The sequence below is a fragment of the Lutjanus erythropterus genome, chromosome 17 (genome assembly GCF_056507025.1).
Source record: "Lutjanus erythropterus isolate fLutEry1 chromosome 17, fLutEry1.hap2, whole genome shotgun sequence".
In the NCBI taxonomy this organism is placed as follows: domain Eukaryota; kingdom Metazoa; phylum Chordata; class Actinopteri; order Lutjaniformes; family Lutjanidae; genus Lutjanus; species Lutjanus erythropterus.
This window is the reverse complement of record NC_139333.1, coordinates 8,927,066-8,952,858: the sequence shown is the minus strand read 5'-3', so window position 1 is coordinate 8,952,858 and position 25,793 is coordinate 8,927,066. Positions and strand designations below refer to the sequence as shown.

Here is a 25,793-nt window from a genome sequence, read left to right as displayed (position 1 = left end):
TTCATGTTGTATGTAATGGGGTTCTCTGTGATTGGTCCCTGTACCTAGAAGCAAGGGGGAGAAAAGTGATTGGTTCCTAAATAATTGTGTCCAGCTGTGTGTTCTCTCTGTTCTTGTCTATATTACCAAATTCAATTTGCACAGTACTGCAAATGCAGTGATGAAGGCTCTGTGCCGAAATGCATAAGCGTTTGTTTCTTGTAATGAAGGTCAAATTATTTATTTTAGTGAAATATATTTTGTCTTCTGCAACTTTTAGACTGGACCTTTTCGATTGTTAGGAATATGTTCAACGGTATGGTGCTGAACATCAGTGTGTCTTCCAAGATGTTCGCCACTTCAAACCTTTGTACTGCTTTGTACTGCCAAAATACCATGGTTATTAGCTGCTCATCTTCAGCTTCGGTTTCTGCTAACTTAGCTGCCGTAAGCGGGCAACAGAACAGTGCTCCTTGTGAACACACCCAGAGCGAGACTAAACACAGCCTCCGAGACCAACAAAAATACAGTATGAAGGTCATTTCTGCAGTTTCCTAATGCTTTCGGAAGCATCCTAATAGCTTTACTTGTTGCTAAAGTAGCTAACTGCTAGCTGTCGTTAGCCTGGTTAGCCACACAGGTAATGTTAACGTAGTTGACTGAGCCCTGGCGTAACGGAAACCAAACCACTGTTGTTCTGTCGTCAAACATTGGTCTCAGAAGCTGTGCTGTAGCTGTACGGCTGGGTGGGCTTTACATTAATGCTCATTCAGTGCATCTGGCTACAAGTCAAAGTTGATGTACGATGTTTCCAAGATGTTAAACTTTGATATGAGTGGGGAGAGGGTCCAATCTGTGTCACAGGGGCTCTGGCCCCTGTTGGCCCACCCTCGCTGGAGCTGCCCCTGTCTTAATGGATCTTAATCACATGCAGAGTTAATTGGCCACCATCAGCACTGTCACATACAAGGCGTGAGAGTGAAAAAAAATGTAGACACATAGCGAGAAAGCACATTAACTACCCAGTGGAAGCCTGGGGATAATTACATCATCATCAAGTGACGGATGAGCTGAAAGGCTGAGCCGACAGGGGTCAACCACAGGAGAGGGATCTATCAATAAACAAACCTGTTGGCCAGCCATGACCTCACAAACACCACAAAGCTGTTTAGATCAGTCTGCCGCGTGGCAGGTACAATTAATGGACACGCAGCGGCGGGGACAGGTTGGGGTGGGGTTTCTAGGTTGCAGCTGAATTGTCGACGAGGTGTAGGTGGTGTTGGCTGACATAAAAGTGCCATTTGGTGACACAGGGTACTAACTTCTGGGCTTCCCTGAGGCCTCAAGTTGTGGGCTTGATGAATGACTGCAGAGGTGTGTGTGTGTTTGTGTGTGTGTCCTGTTAAACAAAGCCGATGCATCATTCTGTCACACGCACAGACACGTGCACACATGCTCATGCACCCGTGCGGACCCTCCTCTCATGTGCAGTGCAATGCGAGTCATGAATATCTCTAAACAGACACATACAAATGTACAAAACGTCACCTGCCCGCTGCAATAGCGCTCACACAAACAAATGTAGCAAGCAAATCAAGAATATGATGATGATGGCGCTTGTGTGAACCCCCCGTGCACCGCACTGCCAGAGGGGAAAACACAGACAAGCTCATATTTAATTCAAACAGCGCGAGTCTGCCACAATCGAACTGCAGTGACAACAAGCTGATATTGAGAAGTGCTATGGCTGACAAAGCTGTGTCTGCCTTGTTTGACAGACACAGTTTGAAGAATTTTGAACAACAGTTTTTAACTTCATAGCTTTGAGGTCTTATTCATGAAAAATGAAAAATTGTCAGCATATTCTTACAGTCATTATAACCTCCCTGTGTAGCCATTACATTAATTCAAAGTCAAATAATTGTGCATTTTATTGACACACCTAACAAAAAGGCAGGAGATTTGTCTATGTCTATGTCTTCCTTAAAGGGTATGAGTTTAACATGTTTTACACAAATGAGCCTGAATTAGGCATACTTAAACATTTATGCAATTTGTAACGAATTCTACTAATGATGAAGTTTGGAATTTAGTTTACTGACTTTATGAATCAGCTGACGATATGATAATGCACCATGGCCAAGACCATGACAGGCCTGTTGACATATTGTCATAGTTGCAAATAGTTACCTAACATCCTTTTGGGATCATTTCTATATTCCCAGTGTCCTGTTTTCCAGAATTTTATGGCACATAACAGGAACATGACAAAGTGTCCAACGTTCCTCAGTTGTACCTAGGTGCTCTCCCAAGGTCCTATGTTAACTTCCTCTATGTGGTACATAATGGGCTAGGGTTAGAGTTTGGAACTAATATAGAACAGAGGGTCTTGGGAACATAGTACCATGATGACTTAGGACCTTGTTAACTTAAGATCTGAGCAACATAGGACCTTAACAACATAGGGCCCTGGAAACATAGGACCTAACTTATGACCCTGGGAACACAGGGTCCAAGAAAATTTGGACTTTGATTAATTAGGATCCTAGGTCCATAGGACCATTGGAACATATGTCCCAGGGAACTGGGACTTGGGATCCTGGAAACATAGGACCCTAGGAATATATGGGCCCTGGAACATAGGATCCAGGGAAAATAGGGCCCTGGGAACAAAGGACCCTGGGACATAAGACCCTGGAAACATAGAGCCAAGGGATCATAGGACCCTGGGATCACAGCACTCAATGGGAACATAGTACCTTGGGAACTTGAGAGGACCTTGAGAATATAGATCCTGTGAACATAAGGCCTTTGAAACTTAGGACCCTGGGAACAAGGAAATGCTCCCCATATTTCGTCAACATATCATATTGGTGAAACCCTAAATACCAAGCAATGCAGAAAGACTTGGACGATCCCTGATGAGAAGTCAGTTTTTAAGATCATCATCATCTTCCCAAGTCCAAATGTTGGCAAATAAGACAGCAGAGACAAGTTTGCAGCAACTGTTATGAGTATGAGAAAGAGAGAGGCTGTACCTCTCTCTCAGCCTTCAAATTTTATGAAGCAGGTTTTCAATCAACATGAAAAGCAGTGAAAGCTAAATATTAGGCTATAGTTTTTAGAGCCACCATGTAGCAGTTAATTTGAGTACTGCATCTGCGTCAGTGCTTGGCTGGCACATGGTGGTGGCTGCTTGGGAGACACACTGTGTTTCTTAATACCAGGAATGCCAAAGACAGACACTCTTGCCAACTCTCTGGAGAAGTTCACAAGGACAGAATATTTACCTGCTGGAGTTTGAAATGCCACTGCAGCAGGGGTGTAAGGCCAAAATGAGGAAACTATGTTTTTTTTTTTTTTCAAATTTAGCCAGCTTTGTGAGCCACAACGTAAAGTGGAAGATGCCCTAGTAAAGCCTATGCTCATTCAGAGAGAAAATGACTAAATTGCAACTCCACGTGATCACCGATGTCCTCATACACAGTATAAAATATTAGGATCTATCCCTGCTGTGCTATAGATTTTTTTGTCACCTGTTTTTTTTTCTGAGGTGGTTTTAGAGGCATCTATAAGTCATCAGACTATACATCAGGTCAAAATCAGAAAATAAAATCAGATCCAACCTTTTCAATGAATAGATCAGGTTTGTGTTAAATTTTGGAGAAGCACTTGTAGCACCAACCTGCTGAAGTCCACAAATGTTGCACTTCCCAAAGGTATGTTAGTTCACTAATTAAACTTTAAACATTTATGGAGCCTGAGCGGTATTTCCATTCTGTGTTGACCCGACCAAATTATCTTTAACCGGGTTTAAAGTACAGCCATACAGTATACCCACAGCAGCACACTAATAGCTTAATATGCTATAGCCTTTAATGCTGTGCTCCTCCTTTTGGATTGAAAGTTAATAACTACCTTAAAAAATGATTTTACAGTATTGCTTTCTCGTAACTCCTCTGCAGCCTCAGGGGAGGAGAGAGCCGAGCTACCGAGCTCAGCTCTTTACTCTCTCTTCTTCCTTTTCTCTTTCCATCCTCTCCTGTTCCTCCCTCGCTCACTCTCTGCCTGTCTTCAACAGTCTTCCTAATCCCGTTTCTCTCTCTGCCATTTTGCATTTTTCTCAAACTGAAGACGTACTTCTCCAGAGAAACGGTTGCCCTTTGCTCCTGACAATATTTCCCCCCAAACTTAAAATTTGTCCAATTTCCTGCTGTAATTGCTAGATATTTTCTAATCTGACTTTAAAACCTTCCCTACTCGACATTAATACAGCCTCAGTCTGGTTGCCCTCTGGGGATTAAATCAGGGAGGGCAAACAGCAGAATGACTTAGAGACAGAAGATTCAGCTGCAGTTAAAGTCAGGTACTTTTTTCAAGTGCTCAGTTTGTCACAGTTGCACCAGATCTAATTAGAAAGGCCCTTGTTTGACAGCAAGTGCACTCACTAATGTCGCATTAACATTTCACTTGGAAGTGATCGTTCGCAACCAAACCAAATTCTGAAGGATGCTGTGTAAAATACTGAAAGCTTTCTAAAAAAAACCTCCTCCATCCCAACACTCACTTGTAGGCTCTGAGTCTATGTTCTCGTCCTATAGGAGGGTAGTTCTTATCATTGCGCCCTCTCAGTTTTCAGTAGCACAGCAATCCACACTTGAGTTGAACTTCCCAAAGGGAGGTTTAAGTCACTTCCTCAGGGGCAGCGACCAGGTCAGAGCTTAGCCGCCAAATATTACACCAAGGACAGATGCTAATATTGTAAGCATTGACCACACAGGCAACCAAGCCCCTAAATTTGGTGGCCAAAGTACATATTTGTGGCTCAAATGTAACCTTATGTAAAAAATCATATGGAAAATGCAGTTTGGAAGAACTTGGTGGCTGCAGGGTCACCTACATGGAATATTTGGTGGCCACGATTAACGTCGAACCCTGAATACAACGATTCTACATTCACATGAAAATCTATTTCACATGAGTCGGTTGACTGAAGTGCAGTAAAGATAGTTGACCAAAGTTGAACCAGGGAGTAAACCTGTAAACACTGATTGATGTTTACAGCTTTTGTGTAAAACTTGTTTGTCTGCCTGACTGCTCATGTTTCTTGTCCTGTCTGACACACTTTAGCCTCTTGTGGCCAAAATGAGTATTGCAGTAACAAACACAAAAAAAGAAGAAACTCAGAAACATTTTCCTGGCAAAACTTGTTTTCAGGAGCAAAAGAGGGGAAACAATTTAGATCAGACATGGAAAATGGATCACTAGAATGTTTTTTCTCACTTGCCTCTCAGGGCTTCCGTATAACAGCATGAAGTCAAAGAAGAAAGTTATACTTTGAAGGCAGGGATCGAAGTCTCGGCACAAGATTTTACTTTGATATCAAAGGTGAAAGTTATAAAAAGGAAGACAGAAAAGATCAGGGGTGTTTAGTGGGTAAATTTGGCAGAGCAAAGATGAATATTTGATTTTCCAGCTCTTCCTGAGAACTGTGATAAATATTCAGGAGAGAGCAAAGCCTCAAGAGCTCCCCTTCACGAGATGAGACACCAAGCACGCGGCTGGGAGCCAAGCCAAACATGAAGCCACACGCATGCAAATGGTACACACGCATACACACACCGAGGTTAAAAGTGATGCACATGTAAAGACAGTGTATGATATTTTCTTCCGCCTCGCACACACACACGCACACACATATTTGGAGATGCAAGTACAGATCCAGTCTCCAAATTGGTGATTTCCGTCTTATTTCCGCTCAAATAAACATAACTGAGCAATTGTGTACATGCTGACAATAACACAAGCATGAATGCACACTAAAATAAATGCCTACACACACACAAAAATACACACACAAATCCCCAAAGCTCCAAAAGGTGGTACATGTCAGGGCTGAGAGAAAGCTCTGTTTGTTGCCACCTCCGTCCGAAAACAAAGCATCCACATCAGGCACTTGTATCATCTCATAACTCTGGGAATTGGAGAGATTTAAACCTGTATATATAGTAAATGGCGTGTAGTTGGGGCTGACCTTTTAAAGGGATCGGTTGGATTATTTGAGGTGGGGTTGTATGAGGTACTCATCCATAGTCGGTGTATGATGCCCCCAGTTAGAAGAAGCAAAGAGAGGTACCAAAATGGAAGCTAGGCAATGAACTGCTATAGACAGGATCAGCAGCAAAATGTTTTTTAGCCATTTATAAAGGTCCATCTAAAAAAATCTAACTATTTGTGGGACAAGGAAAGGCATATTTCGGCCCAAAATTGCAGTATAGTTATTATAAACATCTCTCTCTCTCCAAACCAACCAAACTCCATGGACAAAATCAGTAATTTAACCTTGCAGAACATGGGAGTTACGAGTTTACCGCTGCCTTGATCTGTTAGTTAGCGTGTGCTACTGTGTGACTTTGGTGAATCCAAACTATCCTTTTAAAACACATGGCACAATAACACAAACAAACTAACAGATCAAGCCAGCGGTACTGTGACTCCTGTGACTCCTGTGCCTCCCATGTTCAAGGTAAAATTACTGATTTCACCTATGGAGTTTGGTTGATTTGGAGAGAGTGGTGTTTGGCTCACATAACAGCAATTTCCCATCAGGAAAGTGTCAGCCATCATCTATTGTCGATAATACACTGGCTGTGGATGAGTGCATATAACCCTACATCAAATAATCCAAAGCATCACTTTAATATTACCCAACAAATGTGTCCAACCACTGATTTGCATTCTGTGAAAGGTAAGACTGAATTTCATGATTCCTGTCAACAATTTTAGCAGTGGCTGTGAGTCTTCTTAGTGTGTTTATTTGTCTGTAACTTTTGGCGTCCCTGGGAGAGCCACTTACCGTAGTGGCCTCAGGGTCCTCAGCAGCCTCAGCACTCTGAGCATACCCAGGATCTTGGTACCAGAATTGGAGATGAGGGACACCAGGATGTCAATAACAGAAATCATCACCAGCATCCCGTCAAGAACGTTCCAGCTGCTCCTCAGGTAGGCTTTTTCCCCGAAAAACCAGCCCATGGCTACAATCTGGACACAAAAAGGACACAGAGGGATGAACATACAGCAGAGTGCAGAGTTACTACACTGAGCAGAAAACATAGAGGGTTCAGTTACATTTAAAATTCAATACTAACTCCAAATGTAAGTGGCATAAAACCATATACGAATCAGTAATTCAATATTTACTTTTTGTCTGCGTATTTGCAGATTTGTTTGTTATGAAGCCATCTTTTCTATTTATTAGGAGTTGATGCTTAATGCCCTATATGCACAGCTTATTGACTTTTCAGAGCGATTGTTTACTTGGAGCTTGGCAGGGAAGATCATAAAAGCTGCAGGCATATTCCAAACCTCATTTCTGATTCTATAGGGTCTGCTCATCATTTATTCTGCACATAATGCAATTTGCATTTCAGAAAATAATAGAGAGACTGGCTGGCTTTGTGTTGTTTTTTTTTATCTCAAACTTATTAAATCAAGACAACTATCGTTGTATCTTGCAATTCTGAACAGCTGATGTAACTGAAAAGATGAGAGAGGAAGGGGATGGACAGAAGCTAATTTACAGCAGTCGATGCTAATCAATGCATAACTGTACATACTCTGTATGAATAATGTGGCAGAGTAATCATCAAAGAGGCTGATCAAACTTTATCAACAAAGAGAGGTCACTGTGAGAGTTCAGACAGCCTCTTCACTTTGTGTACCTGAATTGACCCACCCTAAGCTCCGCCCCCCTTTTGCTCCAGCAAGAGTTGAGCAAACTGAACCTCTTTGAACTTCCCTTGTTTCCTGTATATGCTATGTGCTAGGCTTGTTTATGTTGAATAAAACAGGGGACCCCAAACTTCTTCATGTCAAAGACCTCCACAAAAGATGTGTTTACATTTAAAGATAATGAAGTCTTCACAGTCAATCAAAGATCAAAGAAGGATCACTATAAATTACAATAAATTAAAACAGCCAACCCTATTTATGCCCTCGCTGATTAAACTTCCAAGGAATGAGGTATATGAGCTAAAATATTCTATTCTTCCTTTTTCTGGAGAACCCCTACAATCCACTTAAGAACCACTGTTGGCTGAAAACCATCAGAAAAGAAAACTAAATATCGAAGATGGCTAAAAGATGTAGCTGGGGGATCTCTAAAAGAGAGTTACAGAGACAGCAAAGTGATAGCTAACTAGCTTACGAATCTACGAATCTTATGATATGACTGTATGTCTCTGCTGTGCAACATGCAACGTAAAAGAGCTTCCACAGCTGTCAGTATTATCTTAATCAATAGACATTAAATAGTTTTGATTTGGATAACCAATCATCTGTTGCGGTTTCGTACTACAGAATTCTGGGTTTAACATCGGAATTTGGCCTAAAGAGATAACGTGAAAATGAAATGAAAGTGCGTGTGAAATGAAAACGTGTGTGAGTATGTGTGTGTGCAGGCCCTGCATTCGTGAGCCCGCCAATCGCACTACGACCAAAAATAGAGACAGAGACTTTGAATGAGTGACACCCATGAACTTTCCTCCCCTCTGCCTCTGCTCACTCCTGCCCACGCCTGCACCGACCTCCATTCAAAGCTGGTCCATTTGAATACTGGCGAGACAATCCTCCGCTTAGCATTATGAAACAGCCCTGAGAGTGCGTGTGTGTGTGTGCGCATTGTGTGTGTTCACTGTCTGTTTGAGTATCAGTCTCTCATTCCTCTCCCTTTCCTCCCTCTTAACTCTGTTTCCTTTTGTATTTTGGGGGCTTACAGTACATGTGGGTATCAAGCAGACTCTGTATTTTCTCTGCAGATTTGTGTCTGAGCGGTTTGTGCAGTCTGGTTCCGGTTTCTTCATCTTATGCAAAAAAATGTTTTGCATTGTGAGTGAACACAGATGTGTCAACATCTTGTTTCTCTAAAAGCTGGAGACAAATGAGAGACCTCGATGTGAGGAAGTGCTTTTACTGTACAAAAAAATCCTGACCTATTAAATATACTGTGTTGTAAGAGCTGATGTCAACTGAGAGACAAAGAACAGAAGTCAGTGATGACTTCATGGAAGAATGCAAAACAACTATGCACCTTTAAAATAGTAACTGTAAGCTGATAATCATGTAGCTGGACGACTAAACAGCCACTTTAGTTCATTTAGATTTGACAGCGGCTTTTGATACAACTGACCCATCTCAGACCTCAACCCTTTTTCCTATGTACTCCAATAACAGTTGTGCAGACTTGGTACCTAGTTGGTAGAGTCAAATTTTAAGTTAATTAATCTTAGCAAAAAGTTAGCTAACAAGCTAGTTTATGATTGATGTAGATTAGCTAGCTAGTTAGCGAGCGTTTAACTAACTTAAGATATGTCCCTTTTACACTAGGCGTCTCTCTCACATGATAACAATAAGATAAGATTTTGTAGTAGTAGTGTGGGATCATGGGAGTTCAACCATCACAGCCAGTGAAAAATCTAGTTAACATGACACAGGCAGAAATCACACTCAAGGGTGAGGAATTGTTAAAGTTTTATTCACGTTGCGCTTAGTCATGTTCGCCGAATTCGTTCCTCGCTCATGATGTATTCATATGTTCTGTGTTTTCCAGGACACTGTTATAGCAACTAGCCAGCAACAGCTAGCAGGAATATGAATAAATTACTTTTTCTCTGCATTTGAACACTGTTAGAAACATTTGGGCCAGTATTTTTTGCCATTTTAATGAGGAAATGTTATCCAGCAGCCTGTCAAATTTAACTATTCTGCACAAGTTTGTGGCTGAGATTAATCACTGGATGACCTATCTGTCTTCAGTGCTTGAGTCATGTACACTACACTGATTTGTCATGTTTCTAATTGCTTTTCTTTTTATTAAGCTACTTTCTCCTGTCACAATGTTTGTATTGTACTCATCTTTTGTTCTGCTTAAACCTTTATCCTATTTCAAAGAACTTTGTAACCTAATTTCAATATATATTTTTTATTTTACATACCTATTTACTTAATACAAGCAGACATGAGCCATTCAGATGCAAGTCACTTGCTACAGAATGAAGGTATTTATTAGTACGTGTGGCTTTACATCACATGATGACCAAAATGAACAAAAGCTTTCACAAAATGTGCACTGGGCTTAGAAAGTAAGCCACATGGATTGGATTCTCACTTTGCGCACTAATGTGTCAGTGTGAGTGTCTCACCTTTATAGTCATCTCAGCCACAAAGATCGCCGTGAAGATGTAGTTGGACAACGTCAGGAAGATCCGCTCCTGCAGGAGAGAAGGAAGACAGACCCGCTTGAGCTGTGGTACATGCGAAAAGAGCCAATAACTAATAACAAAACAGTTGTTCCTGCTTCTAAATTGATCCAGTGTTCAGCTGAATAATGCATGAGGGGAGCTATTTCACTAACAATTTTCCCTGTTGCACTCACTAATGATGGCTGGCAGGCAATTAGAAAGTTTACTCCTTATTAGCACGGCAGGAAGTATTCAAACAAGGCCTAAAATCTTATGTTGCCTTTTACCAGTGGAAACAAATATGACAATGTTATCATCAGTTTTGAGTAGTACAAATAAAGTTGTTGCAATTATTTTCTCAATCAGCTGAATTGCACTGGGAACAAGTGACATTAAATCACACGTGGAACACTTGATGAGATGATTCAGTTGTGTTGAAAAACAAGAATTTAAAGATTAAATCAGCAGTTTTTCAATGAAACAAGCATGTTGCATCATTTTTTTTCTTTTTTTATCAGAGATAAATAGTCAATTCAGAAAACAAGCACCATCATTTTGCAACGCCATCAGGACCGAGCTATTAGATCTCCATCTTTACACACATTACCGCACTCCATGCTTCCCTGTGGCCTGAGGCAGCATGGCTCAGTGGTGTGTGTGTGCAAGCAGCAGAGGATGGGAGCCTATTTACTGAGCTAAACAAGGACGGAGGAGAGAAAACAAGCAAGCTAGCAAGAATAAGATCCCTTCGCCGACCGCTTATTTACCCTACTTCCCCTCTGTCTGAGGAGACACAACCCTGTCCTGCCACTGACTCTGTGTGTGTGTGTGAGTGGGTGTAGGTGGCTGCCTTTCCCACGGCCCCCGACTACCGTCACCCGTGCTCCGAGGAACACAAAATCACACACACAAACACAGACATGGCAGTCCCGCAGCGTTTTTTGTGAAGGCTCTGGGAATTTCAGGCATGACATCACTGGGAATGCTGGCGTTGACAGGGTTTATAAATTCCAGGCCTTACAGCAGCCATTCCGGTCCTCTGTGAACCAGTTTCCATCCTTTCATTCATTATGAACCAAGAGGCATGTGGAGGGATAGCAGCTCACACAAATATACGTTGCTAGCCAAAACATTGCAAGTAAATAGCTGTAGCCATGTTAGCTAGCAAGAATGCAAAACTTGAACAATATTAACTTGACGTTGATGTAAGTTAGTACGTAGTGGATATATTTAGCCGTCTGAAATGAAGACAAAACAAACAAACAAACAAACAAACAAAGAAACAATTTAAATGCTCCTAGAAAGAGCTTAAAAAGAAAGAGCTTGTTTAGCTCTCTAGGCTAAAACAAACAGCTTTCTATCAGACAGCTTTCTACATTAGCTCAAAAAAGACCAGACTATTTAGCCTGTAAAAATTAAGAATATATGAATTTTCTGTTAAAAATGAAAAAGAACAATTAAGCAACCAAGATGAGAAAGTACACCAACATTTCATGTATTCACTGGCAAGCTAAACAAATTACATGTAAATGGCTTTAGCTAGCCTGCAAAAATGTAAGAGTATTGACTAGGTTACTGTAAGTTTCCATTATGTTTCAGCAAACTGAAATAAACTAAATGATTTTTAAATTTAGAATTTATCAACAAACCTTTAACATTGCAGCTCTAGGTGACTCAACAAAAATGCTGGTATTAACTTAAGGATACTTTTTCAAACTGTTCTTGACTAACTTGATTGAAACGAACTAGCTAAATGATAAAAATGAACAAAGTTTAAGTAACTGAGAATATGCTCTCTAGCAAGCTAAATATGGTTGCTAGCTAAAATATCATATGGATGTCATTTTAGCTAGCTTGGTGACCTAAACAAAGTTAAGTTTACTCTACTTCTTTGATATGTAACATTATACTTACTTTTAAGCAAACTGAAAATAACAAAATCAAAACAAAAAATATATAGCAGGCTAAATATAGTGATCTAGCTAAAATATCACATGTAAATAGCTGTTAGCCATTTTAGCTAGCTTGCTGACCAAACCACACTCTACTTATTCTACTTTTTTGATGTCTAACATTGTATGTTACAAAAGTGAAAAATGTTGCTAGACACAATACCGCACATCAATAACTGTTTTTTTTCGGTTTTCTCTGCTCTCTAGGCAAAGGCAAAGAAGAAGGCTAGCTAAACTGTTGCATGTAAAGAGCTGTTAGCTCTTATTTAAGCTCAACTCTACTTATGTTATAGTGATAATTATACTTACATTTTACAAAAATAAGTATTTAAAAATGTCACTAGACATGATACTGCATATCAAGGTGTTGCTGTTTTCTCTGCTCTCTAGCAGGCTAAATATAGTTTGCTGACTAAAATATTTCATGTAAATAGCTGTTAGCTCTACTTGAAACTGAAATTAAGATTATGACAAACAAAATTAAGTTTAAATTAAAATAGTTAAGTAATAATTTGCTCAAGCGGTTTCCCCTCCAGCTAACCATCCACAGATGAAGGCTTTTTATTATGTGCAGCTTCCTTTAGTTTTCCTGTATTTGAAGATCGAACGACACTCAAAAGCAGTAAAACACCTCCCCCCTTTGCCTCCCTCTCATTCCTCATCTCTAACGGCGGCGGTGTTATTCCCGGTTCAACGCCTGGCACCCAGTGTGTCTGACCACAACTCAGGGAACCACAAGCCCTCAGCCTCAAGAGCTCAGCGCAGCTCGGCCTGTTCTGAAGTAATGCAGCGGAGGCCAACAATGATTTAAACTGAGAGGCACTTTGCTTGGTTACAAAACAGTGAAAACAATAACCGATGCTAAACGCTTCCAGTAGGTAATCAACAGTGCGCTCCGCAAGGCTTTGTACACTGGCACCCCAGATCCTGGAGAGGTACAGTATCTCTAACTTTTAAGGAACTGTATAATGATAGCAATTATTTAGTGGGTCACTGTACAGCAGTGAACTGTTACATAAAAATCGTGCTTAGTGCAGCATTCAATTATGCAGCTACAAAGCTTTCCAGTACTTCTGAGCAGCACAAAACAAGAGTCAGCCCACACCTCCTGGAAAGCCTTCATCACGCTCCAGTGTGTAGCGCCATCTCTCCATCTTTACGCTGTATAGAGGGGATGACGTGCACGCAGAAAACTTAAGACTGATTGTATTTTATTCTGTTAATGTTGATATAATTCAATTTTGAGCTCTAGACAGTGATGTATTGTCCCCTTGCTCAATTAGGAGTAATAAATCATAATAGGTGGTATAATCATCCTCAATCACTTCCACTGAGCTACAGGAAGACAGTATCCAGGCAACCTCCAGCACCAAAACCAAAACAGCAATGGACTGCAAGCCAAATGCAAAGTGCCTGACATAACTTCCAGGACAATAAACTAATTATTCAGCCTGCATTCCGCACTAAAATGTTGTGACTAAAAGATTTTATCTCTGAGGATGTTTCTATTTAAAGAATATGACACATGTCTTGTGTCAGGCTGGCACCGTGGGTGATGTAAAGCAGGTGCTTTCAAAAGAGCGGCGGCGGAGTGATAAATTATACATGTTCGGTTGTTATACACAGGCCCAAAACAGAATCAGCGAGTGGAAATCGATTCACAATCGGCTTCATTAATTCAAAAACAACCCACACAGACAAACAAATAGCATCATGCAACGGCCACCCGGGCAAATGAGATCTGGAGCAACGAGCATCGCGGCTCCTGAACCTGTAATGACGGCTCAGTCTCTTGTTTCAGGCCGCTCGCTGCGTCATGCATTTCCATCTCATTTCAATAATGGCCTCAGGGTGCAGACTGGACATGACGGCCGTAGCGGGAAGCTGATAAAATATATGTGCATCCGAAAACACCACTTTCTGATCTGAATGTTAGTGCGGCTGCAGTGGTGGATTTGCTACCAATTTGACAACCCTTATAAATGATGGTTTATAATTAGGTCGTAAACACTTTATAAACCATTAATAAGCTCTTACAACACAACACATCAGAAGAACAGCAGTGACTTGTTGCTTACCAAATACTGAGCCCACATTTATCTGTACTGTTAAAGGGACAGTTCACCCCCAAGTCAAGAATGAATATTTTTTCCTGTCCTGTAGTGCTTTTTTTTTTTTTTGAGGTGACTTGCAGAATTTTGAAGGTATCAGCCAAAGAGATGTCTGCTTCTCTTGAATATGATGGGACTAAATAACATTTGGAAAATTTAAAATCTGTGTCACTTTCCAAAAATCATGACCAGGTCACTCAAGATACTCCCCTCACCTTGTTTCATGTAGGAACTACTTTCTTAGCACAGGAGAAAAATTATGTTTTTGATTTTGGGGTTAACTGTCCCTTTAAGCCCCAGACCTTATTGCTTACTTATCTTACATTGTTTCTCAGCGTTTATGCCTGTCAGCTTTATCAGACCTTAATTAATTAGTTATGAGCATTTAACAACCGTCAGTATATCTCCATACAGTCAATCCAAGATTTTGCAGGGTTTTTTGGGAATTGCTGCGGCCTAAAATCCCTGTTTTCATGACAACTTTTGTAAAAAAAAAAAAATTGGGATGCATGTTGCAACATTTTTAGGCATTTTTGCAAGGAAACTTTTGGAGCGACTTGCAATTTTTTTTGTGTGTAATTCACTGAACGTCATTACATCTTTTATGCCATTTTTATCTTGTTATGTTTTTTTTGCATTATGTCTTTTTTTGTCATTTTTGTCTTGTTTCATCTTTTATGTTGTTTTTGTCTTTTTGATTAAATTCATTAAAAATCAAAGGCAACTTGTTCCAGTGAGAAAATTCGGTTCTGAGTGTTCAAAGTAAACTTATGAAAAAGGTGCAGGCTTACAAAAATTCTAACAAAATATGTGCACCTGGAAGTTATTCCACAAAGAAGCACAAACTCAGTATTTAAAAAAATAAAAAGTCAAACTGAAGGACATCTTTAAAAAAGTAAATAAACATTGAGACGTACATGTTTGACATTTGCACAAGGGACTGCTATGTTTGGCAGAACTTGCAGTAAGCAATGATGAAATTTGTCTAAAAGTTAAACTTGCATGGTCGAATCCAGAGGAATTGGTTGAATTTGGAACAATAGCTGCGACTGCAAAATGGGAACTTCCTGGAGGGACTTCTTAATGGTCAAAAAGATTTCACTGGCGTATCACCATTACCAGATTCATACACTCTGACATTTTCAGCATGCACAATTTTGCAGTGCACTTTACAGTAAGGCATCCTGTGCCAGTTAATTAGTGGTAAGCAGTAACTTCATCTTGCCAAATAGTGAGCTTATAACTTGCTTCTAACTGTTAATTAATGATGTACAAAGTTTTAATAACCTAATTATAAACAACTTATAAATCATTTATAAGGGCTGGTAAAGCAGCACGGTGGATTTTGTGCATTTGTGTGTTGTATCTACATATGTGTGTGTATGTGTGCAGAGGTGAGAAGCATGAAATCATCCCATCTGTATGTGTGTGATTGTGTGTGTGTGTGTGTGTGTGATCTCTGTGCCCTGATTAGACTGGGCTGCCTGCGGGGTGGCCTCCAGTTGTTAAACATCTCCTTTCCTGGACATTAGCCACGTACGCCAGCCCACAGATAATTGAATCAATTACAACGGCACTGTCTCCTCCATGTTTCAGTCGCAAAACAAGCAGAACGGAGCGTTCCAGCGAGACCGAACCGCAATTAAGCCCATCCATGAAACACCTCACTCAGTGAGAGAAAAGAAAAAAAAATCAAACAGTGATAATTATTGTGTTTATGCATGGAGCGGCTGGACTGTGTTCTGCTGCTATCACTGGAAGAAGGAAAGGACATAGTGTTAAATAGATGTGTGTGTGTGTGTGTGTGTGTGTGTGTGTGTGTGTTGCTGCAAGGCATTCAGCCAGCTCTCTTCTATTTGAAGCGATGGTGCATTAACTAAGGAGGTGATGGTGTTGATGATGCAGTGCAGTAGATACAGGGGTATGGCACACATTACCCAAAGCCACTGGCTCACAGTCAAACAGGAGTGATTCCCTGCTTACACAATGTTCCACTTCATTTCTCTGCAGAGAGCAAACTACTGTAGTAATTCAGTTTTGGGGCGTGTGTGTGTTTGTTTGCACATCAAGGTAGGACTTGCTGACAGGTACTTTCTCACTTTTTACTTTATTTCTGTTTACACGTTTTTGAGCCGCCAGCAAGTTTCTTTATGATTCTTCACATACAATTCAAACATTTCTGTGTTTCTATATGTATATGGGTCGATGCCTCTTGGCCTGTCTACCTGTCCTTCCTTTTTACTCCACTTCTTTCTGTGTTTGGAGACTCTGAACGCAACACACTCAAGCCGTATCTTTTCATAGCCCAGGTTTACAGACTGGACACTCACACAGAGCCTGTTTACACCGGTGAGTAACATTCATTCAGAGGTGGTATGTCATTTTTGTCTTGTTACGTCGTTTTTGTCTTCTTATGTCTTTAACATCCTTTTCATTTTGTTACATCTTTTATGTCATTTTTGTCTCGTCATGTCATTTTTGTTTTGTTACGTCTTTTATATAGTTTTTGTCTTGTTTATGTCTTTCACGTCATTTTTGTCACAACTTAAATGCCGTTTTTGTCTCGTTATGTCTACCTCTCCTCCGTCTACCCTTTTTACTTCACTTCTTTCTGTGTTTTTCACTGAAGACTTTGAGGGCAACAAACTTGTCTTCTGTCTTTTACATCATTTTTGTCTTTCGCATCGTTTTTGGCCCGTTACATCTTTTACGTTGTTCTTCTCTTGTTACATTATTTTCATCTAATTACGTCTGTTACATTTGGCATGCACTGTTGGATACACCAACAAATTGTTTTGTTATGTGTTATTGTCCCATCCATTTAGGCTGAAACTGGTCTTGATTGTTCAGAAGAAGGTGCTAAGTGATACAAAGAAAATATATAATCTCAGTGACTGCTGGCTTGAGAGCTGCCCACTTATGATTACATCGCCCAAGATGCATGTTAAAACCAGTTATAAACAGCCTCATAGTGTGTATTGAGCAGTGTGATCCTACTCTCAATAATCTGAGACTCACAGCACTGCCGGGGTCGATGTGAGGCCTCTCCATGGCGATGGTGATGCAGTTGAGGAAAATGATGACCAACACGATGTGGTCAAACATCTCGTGGGTGATGATCTTATTGCACAGGATCCGAAACCTGCCAAAAAAAAAACAAAAAAACACAGAAATTTGAAACTTGAAAAGTGAAAAGAAAATGGATTTGACATATAAAACGAGCAAGTGTTCAAACAAGGATGTTTTGATATGACAACAAGAAACATTCCTCTGATTACCTCTTTACAAATTAATAAATTGTTTTTTAATGGGGTCTAGGCATAAAAACTACTTGGTTAGGTTTGGGGTTAAAATAACTTTTCACTCACGACAGGGTACCTTTGTCCATCATGGTGACAATAATAAACATGTGCTTAAGGTTAGAAAATGATCGTGGCCATAATCAAGAAGAGAAAAAACAACAAGGTCGACTGTCTGTGCAGCGCAGTCCAGGCATGTTTTACTGAAACCTTGTGAGCACTTTACCAGTAATGAAAGATCTCATTCAATTTAAGCGAGCTTGTCTCAGATACACTAACTCTGTAATGAAGCGCTGTAGAATTAGGAGTCATTAATTATGCCTGACTTTCATTACACGACATGAAAAGGTTCCCAGGCTTTTAGCTTGTGACAACAGAGAGAAAGAAAGAGGGAGCACTTGTTATGTATGGCGCTGGAAAGGATTTAACCGTGCATCAAATCCGCTCTGATGGCTCATATCGGTCTAAGTGTTCAGCGGGGGACAATATTGTGAGGCTCAGATCTGGATTTTTGGCTTTATTTGACAATGCAGACACCATTGTGTCAACACTGCTGAATGTTGCTGAGTCTGTGTGTGTCATCTGATCATTATGCATACAGTATACAGTCTGGGTGAGCTAATTCCTCTTTGAAATCTGTGCGCCGGAGTCTCGATGATAAAGAATTCAAGTGTTTTCAGGAGGGAGGGAGGACACATGGCAAGCACACGTCTCTGGTGCCGGCTCCTCCTCCGTGGTTTGAAGGGGCTGAGAACTTTAATGTCAAGTTCAATGCCCCCCAGGACTCCCAAACACACACACACACACACACACACACACACACACACACACACACACACACACACACACACACACACCAAAAACACCAAAAACCTCAGGAAAAACCTGTCACCACACAGCAAAAAGTACAAATACCGCACTGTCAAACCTAGGATTTGAAAACGTGGCTGACATCTTGATGTATGGATGTTTATATGAAATGATTCTGACAAGTGTTTGAATCTTTCCACCCTGCTGGTATTTACTGACCTTTTGAGCTTACTGGCATCAATGCCTCAACTGACGGTGGACATAATTGACTTAAATATTGATTACAGTTAGTTTTATACTTTTAAAATGTCATTCGGTGTGTTCAGACTAAACCCTGAGAGGGAAGTAAGAAAAAAATATTCTGGTGATCCTTTATCTGAGTTGGATGTAAATTGTTTTCCCTTCTGAATTTATGACTTAGGGACAGGAGAAAAAAGATTTTGCCAGGTGAATTTTTTATTACTACTTTTTGATTTGTGAAGGTATTTTTTCAAAGTTGGGGACATGGGGGAGGAAAAATAGATGGGTGAAAAAGAATTGGGTGGGAAAAATAATAAATGGGCGAAAAATATTTTGGTCAGAAAAAAAATTTTGTTTGGAACTCCAGGGAAACTTTTGCATTCTCTCGCAAAACCCTTTGTGCTCGGTTGCAAAACTTCTGCATTCCCAATAAAACTTTTGTATTCTCACAAAAAACTTGTTCTTGCTCGTCTTTTGCATTCTCTCACAAACCAAACTTTAGCATTCCCTCAAAAAAATTTGTGTTCCCTAGCAAAACTTCTGTATTCTCTCCCGAGATACACAGGTATTAGAGTGGAAAAGAGCACTCTGCAAAACCCCAAGGGAGACAAAAATGCGGACTGGGTCATTCAAAACTTTAGAGAAGTAATTAATGGGAATTTCCTGTATATGTTAATGCTTTGGTAATGTCACTTTCATCAGTATCGTTACCCCTCTCAAAGTATTTATTTTATTACTAACTTTTGTGATCTTAACATTACTGCGCATGCTAACTAGCTTACATTAGCAAACTAGCATTTAAGTTTGTATCATCAGTTTTAACATTACTTAATTCTCTTTTATACAACCTGTTCAAGGTGTGAGTTTTTTTCCAGCCATATAATTCTTTTAATTTTTTAATTTTTAATTTTTTGTCCCCCATGTCCACATAGAGGCTACATATTCTAAATAATCCTTGCAAAAACTTTTTTTTCACCTGTTTGTAAGCCATAAACAATTTAGATCAGAATTAGAAAATGTATCACTAAACTTGCCTCTCAAGGCTTCCATACCAAACACTACTGACTTACTAAATCTCTCACTTTTTGATTAGTTTTTCCATCATGTTTGCAGATTTTGACCTTGTCAACCAGCATTCATTTCTGAAGCCTTTGAACATCTCTGTGGTGTTTCCACTTCCCCAAAATCACGGGCCACTTGAACGGTGTAGGCGGTACTGTGCAGAAAGTTCCTACAGACGTTTCTATCAGCGGTGCTCAGGAAATGGCACGACCTCTTTGTGAAGAATGAGTCGAGAAGATAAGAGCCGCTCGTCCTAATTATCCAGCTCCTCTTCTTTTGTGCATTCCAAACAAACCAGAGACATAAACCGCATCACTTCCTGTGTGCTGGATGATTGCTTTCCTGGAAAGAGCGGACAGATGCTGAGAACAGCTCATGTTTTCTTCAGCTATAGGCTGAATCACTTTTATGTGTTACCACTCAGCACTAGAAAGTAGCAACACAGAGAGTTTGGACATAAAAATGAAACGGGTCATTAATTTCACTATTTACTGTCCTTCCTGCTGTGGATTTGTTCTATTCTTATCTGTATCTTATTTTGTGCTGCTCAGATGCAAGGCTGAAAGTAAATAATTACAATCACTAAAATCACTGTAATTAAGTCATTTTTTGGTACTTGTACTTTTAAGGTTATTTATTCATGTCCGTAATTTTACTTGTACTTAAGTATTTATAACACTGTAATCTACTCAGTTACTTTAAAATCACAATTAAGTACTGAATTAGCTAGGGGTCGGCAACCTTTACTATCAAAAGGTATTTTTGTCCAAAAAAATGAAAAAAAAATAAATCTGTCTGGGGCTGCAAGTATTAAAGTCTGCGTGAATGCTTGAAAACAGTTGCTGAAAATATGTAAAAAGACTTTTCAACTGTTGTTCATAATTGCTGTGTTGAGGTAAATCAGGTTGGTGATTGCCCAAGACACTCAAACATGAAAACCATTGCTTGGACTCTAAAATTACGTCACTGGAGCAGACGATGTAATGAAAAAAACATTCTGCTGTCTAAAATCCCTTATTTTATATGTTTTTTGTCTTCAAGGGCCTGACATCACTGGGAACTGCTTCTTGGCTCTCGTTCTGCACTGCTTTCTACAATATTTCATTTAATTATTTTTCTCCACAATTATCTGGCAACCCCCTTGGAGGTCCAGACCCCCAAGTTGAGACGTTTAGACAGAAGATTTGGAGAAACTGAATCTTGTTTTGATTAAATACCTGTTATTGATAATGCATTAAACATCAGTGGTCAAAAAGTTACTAATACTATGAGTCATTTTTGAAAGGAATACTTTTTTCAACACCAGTTTATTACTCATAGTTGAGTAATATTGCAGAACAGTGCTTGTACTTGAGTACACTTCTTCAGTACTCTTTCCACCACTGCTCAGATGACACACTTCCCCTGCAAGGTTCAGTCTAGTTCCACATGATCTAATCATGTATAGGATCACGCCCCGTTCTTGCGGCGAATACTCCTAATCGCAGTGACTGCATCACAGCATGCCCTCATAGCCGAGCCCGCTCCTCCGTTCATTTAAAACTTCCCCTGCAGTAATCGTCGGGAGCAGCAGTAACAACAGCGGGCACAAAGACAGGTTGAGGTGAACTCAGGTCCATGTGAAAGCCGCTGGACTCCAGCCTCCCGCCACGCCGCTGTCTCTTGATGTGATTGTGAGCACAGGCGGGCGTCTGCGGTGGTTCAAGGCCAGAATGGGCGCCACGCAGAGCCTGTGTCCTCGGTGTCACTCTCAGCGACAGCCAAAGCTCGCGGCCCGCTGAGATTGAAAGGCAGCTAGAAGGCTGGTTTGAGCCAAGATTCTTCAGTTTTCTTAATACTCTGACAATAACAGACTACAGGGAGCTTTTTCTATTAACCTTTTTAATACAACCAAAGGAGAGGAGAAGCATCCAGAACTTAAAAAGGCTCAAATTCACAAGTAAGCTGCATGTCTTCAAAGCAAATCAACAGAAAAAATAGTCATACTGATATAGAAGTATAGTTAATTCTCAGTTTTGTGAAATATGAACTAAATAATAAAACAGCTTTTGGACATTTTTGTACAGCGTCTTCATTTCAAGCCTCTGGGTGGGTGAGTCACCTCAAGTCACTTGGAAAGTGGAAGCCCACAGTTATGCTAATTAGCTTTAAAAAGTAGCTACATCATTTGCAAACTTGTCTGTTTGGACAATATTTTTCCTTCATGTTATTTTAACACCTTCTGAGTCGTTGACAGCTTCTGCATGCTGTTTTGCATTTGTTGCACATTATAACATGTCATGGGGCCTCTAGCTAATGTTAGCTAAGGGCCACACTTTGCTCTGGGTTAAAAGCCTTCTAAGCCCCAGGCTTAGAAAGCTTTCACACTGGCATAACTATGGCACATTCCATAGTGGGCTAACCCCAACTTTAGCCCACAGCTTGCTTCAGAGTAGGGTTAGCCCAGAGTTTGCTGGGTTATCCCTTGAAAATCTACTAAACATGCATGGGGCTAAAAGGTGTTAATAGTTACACCTTATTTTAGAAAGCAAACATTAGTCATGTGTTCCAACAGACTTTTAGGCTAGTGGCCTAGTAGAGGTTCGGTGTGGAGTGTATATCCCTGGGCTTCCACTAACCCAGGTTAACAATGTATTAACAACCACAGCACAGTCCAAAATGGGCTAACCCTGACTTTAGCTTAGGGCTTGCCAGTCCTGCAGGGTTAGCACAGAGTTTGAAAATCTGATAATCGACTAAACACAGAGCTAAAAGGTTATTTGAGAATGTAAACATTAGAGCCGTGTGTTCTGATACACTTTTAACCCCGGGCTAGTAGAAGGGCAGTGTGACTCGTATAGCCCCCTGGGCTTAAGTTAACCCCGGGTTAACAATTTGTGTGTGAAGCACAGCTAAGCTACCCCAGGGTCCTCCTAGCCCAGGGCTGTGCAGTGTCAAAAACCCTAGTGGGACTAACCAACATAAGGAATATTCAAATCACAGCTGGTCATCTGCTTGTGTTGTTGTTGAAACTGAAGTGATATTACAGACTATTTTTGGTGCCCACCCACACACATACTGTATTATAGAAAGTAACACGAACAATATTGTCAGTCATCACCAAACATTCCCACTCCCTCGAGTACACTAATGAAAGAGGTACTATCACTGCAGGGAAAGAAATAAAACTTCTTTTTGATAATCACATTGCAGAAGTTGAAAGAAAACATTGCGGGTACATACACCAATTTCTTGGCTAAAATGATTTTAATTTCACTTTCGCAGTTTTTAATACTTTCTCTGATGTTGCTAACTCAGATCTATGTCTGACAATGGACATTATCTATTATTGTATCTGAGAGTCATTCAGTTTTGAACATCTTAAAGGAAGTTTTTCCTCGCTGCAGTCGTCTCAGTGCTTGCTCTGGTGGGAAGAATTGGGTTTAATATGAGCACAGTATAGACCTGCTCTATTTGAAAAGTGCCCTGGAATCATTTTCTTATGATTTGGTGCCGTACAAGTAAAATTAAATTGAACTGAATCTACTCATTTGGGATGGATATCATATGATACTGCTGATGGCTAACATTAAGTTCCCAGTGGGTGGGTAGGTGGGGGGGCTGGTTGTTTGATGTTTAATTAGCATGTTGCGGTGCTGTGGCGGCTGGCTGGGGCCAGCATGTTCCTCGGTGTTGCCTTCACAGCCACATCCTCCAAACAGACAGCAGAGATGCACAGATCAAAGCCCCAGAAGGGGAGGAGGAGTGAAGGAGGGGTGGGGGTGGTTGTGTGGAGGGGGGGGGCAACGTATTCAGCACGTGGCTGAGATAACACCCAGCGCTCAGTAGGAGAAACTCCCTTCCTCCCTTCTCACTCACCCCTGACATGGCAGAAATGTGCAGATAAAAGAGACTTCTGAAGTGAGAATGTGGGAGGAAACAGGAGTTGATATACAGTGGGGAGGACAGAAAAAATGCTGTGCTCACATTGCGGCAAAAAACACATCGCCATTACAGTCAGCATTATGGGATGTCAGTCAAACGCAATGTTAAGAATCCTCTTCTTGTCAAGAAGTCAGCTCAGTCTTTTCTTGCACACTGATAACAAAAGTCTATCATTTTAAAAGTGCTGTGAAGTCATTTTTGGCATTCCGTTTAATTTTAAAATACAAAACTTACTTCATCCTAACTGCAAGGCCTGGAATTTCATCATTTTAGGGGCAAGTTGTTTCACTTGATGTTGCCAAATCAGAATCTCAACAAAAGACACTGCCATCTAAAAAAACACAGATCGTAAAGAGGCAGAGGAGAAAACAACTAAATCAGCTGGGGCACTGCAGATCGGCCATCAAGACCACTGCGGCTGCAGGACAGATCTTTTTATTTGAGCGGAATGAGGCCAAAGCGATGGGGCACAGCTGCTGCTATTCCTGCCCTGATAACTGCCACTGGAAGAGGCAGTTTACAAGTGTTTTCCTTTTGGAAACAACAAACTTTCAGAGTGCTGTGGACCCAGAGCTTTCATGAATATGTCAAAAAAAAAAAAAAAAAAAAAAAAAAGAACCCGCAAAAGTGAGGTCAAAGAGGCAGCGTTATGGAGGTGAGCTGTAAATACTACCTTGACTCTGGAGGGAAGAGGTAGAGTGACCAGGTGTCTCTCTCTCGACACCACCGAGGCTGTTTCTTCTCCAGCCAGCGGAGCAGTCTGGCAAAACGGCCCTGGAGGGAGCAGAGAGTACACGGTGCATTCATTATTCATATGTTCACAATCTCCTGTTGCATACTGTGAGCCACAGTTAGTCTCCACAGATGGAGGTTTTTGAATATGTTTGTTCTCACAACAGTTTGTTTCACGCGTATGAATGTTTCATCAAAAAAAGGCCACCAACAAAAAAACACATAGATGTACTTTAGCCTAATGCAGTATGCAAACACACAAAGATAAGGTTATAATTTTTTAAATTTAACTTCAGAATAATATTTATTAAATGGGGGATTTCATTTGGAGATGTGTAAGAAAGTGCTTACCCTTTTCTTAACTCCTTTTTGCATTGGCAAGAACAAAACATCACTATACAGTAAAAATAAAGGGGACCTATTATACGTTCCCTTATTGTCTGTCATATATATATAATGTTACAGTATTTATATTAAATTTAGCCAAAGGTATAAATAATGAGGTAAATGTATATAAAAGTAACTGCATGAGCAAAAAGCTCAGGCTTCAGTGTGTGCTGAATGCAGCGTTTCCATCAGTTTATCCTATGCTACACATTACACTGACGTCAACTCATTTCTTCAAATGTTATTAGTCATCTGCTCAGCATAGCACACCCAAAAAGGACAGGGATACACCCATCCACCCATGTCTATTCATACTAAGGTGATTTACAGAGGCCCCGGTCAGGACTCTGATCTGGATCATATTTTAGAGGAAAGAAAAAATTCTGGTTTACCCACATATGTCGTCCGGCTGCTCCGCCAGGACTATCTGTGATTAACGGAGTCTCTTTAATTCACAGATAGCTGTACTTGTTGTGCAAGTAATCAGTACCTGCTGCTAACATAACTGCTGTTAGCTGCAAGTTAGCGCTGTTCGCTGACTATCCTTGCTGAACCCCCTTAACGTATATTTGAAGATCTTTTAATGTACTTTAACTGATGTGGGAAAGCCATGTGGCATTTTAGCAAAGACAGAGGTGCACCCAGACTCACCAGGTGGACCTCCTCTTCTGCATTTTCGTCTTCAGTGTTGTCCTCTAGAGAGACATGTGTGGGGCCCATGGCTGACGGAGAGCCCTTCCCATTGCAGTCGCTGTGCTCTGGGGGCCGTAAGTGGCCCAGTGAGGGGGGCCTGGAGCTGTGCATACTGGCTGAGCGGTACAGGTAGGGCACCTACCCAGGGAAAAGGACGGCAAGGAGGGACAGGATGCAGTTACATTTGCTGTAGTCTCATTACTCTCACTTTTGCTTCAACATTGCACTGTGGGGATCCTCAGGGCTCAGTCTGTGGCCCCATTCTGTTCATCATTTACATGGTGCTACTGGGATGTCTCATAAAATCACATATAAGTTTCCATTTTTATGCAGATGATACCCAGGTTTCTCTTAGCTGTAACACAA

General features: G+C 40.7%; 1 protein-coding gene across 2 annotated transcripts in view; it reads right to left on the bottom strand.

Moving 5' to 3' along the window:
- cacna1g (calcium channel, voltage-dependent, T type, alpha 1G subunit) overlaps nt 1–25,793 on the bottom strand; it is a 215,309-nt gene that overhangs the window by 61,063 nt on the left and 128,453 nt on the right. For both annotated transcript variants that reach the window (XM_084741595.1, XM_084741594.1), the window contains exons 17-21: nt 25,386–25,565; nt 24,289–24,389; nt 17,299–17,422; nt 10,179–10,247; nt 6,836–7,020 (exon numbers count right to left, since the gene is read on the bottom strand). In XM_084741595.1, coding sequence (XP_084597721.1) covers nt 6,836–7,020; nt 10,179–10,247; nt 17,299–17,422; nt 24,289–24,389; nt 25,386–25,565 — 659 coding nt within the window. The remainder of the gene's footprint in view (nt 1–6,835; nt 7,021–10,178; nt 10,248–17,298; nt 17,423–24,288; nt 24,390–25,385; nt 25,566–25,793) is intronic.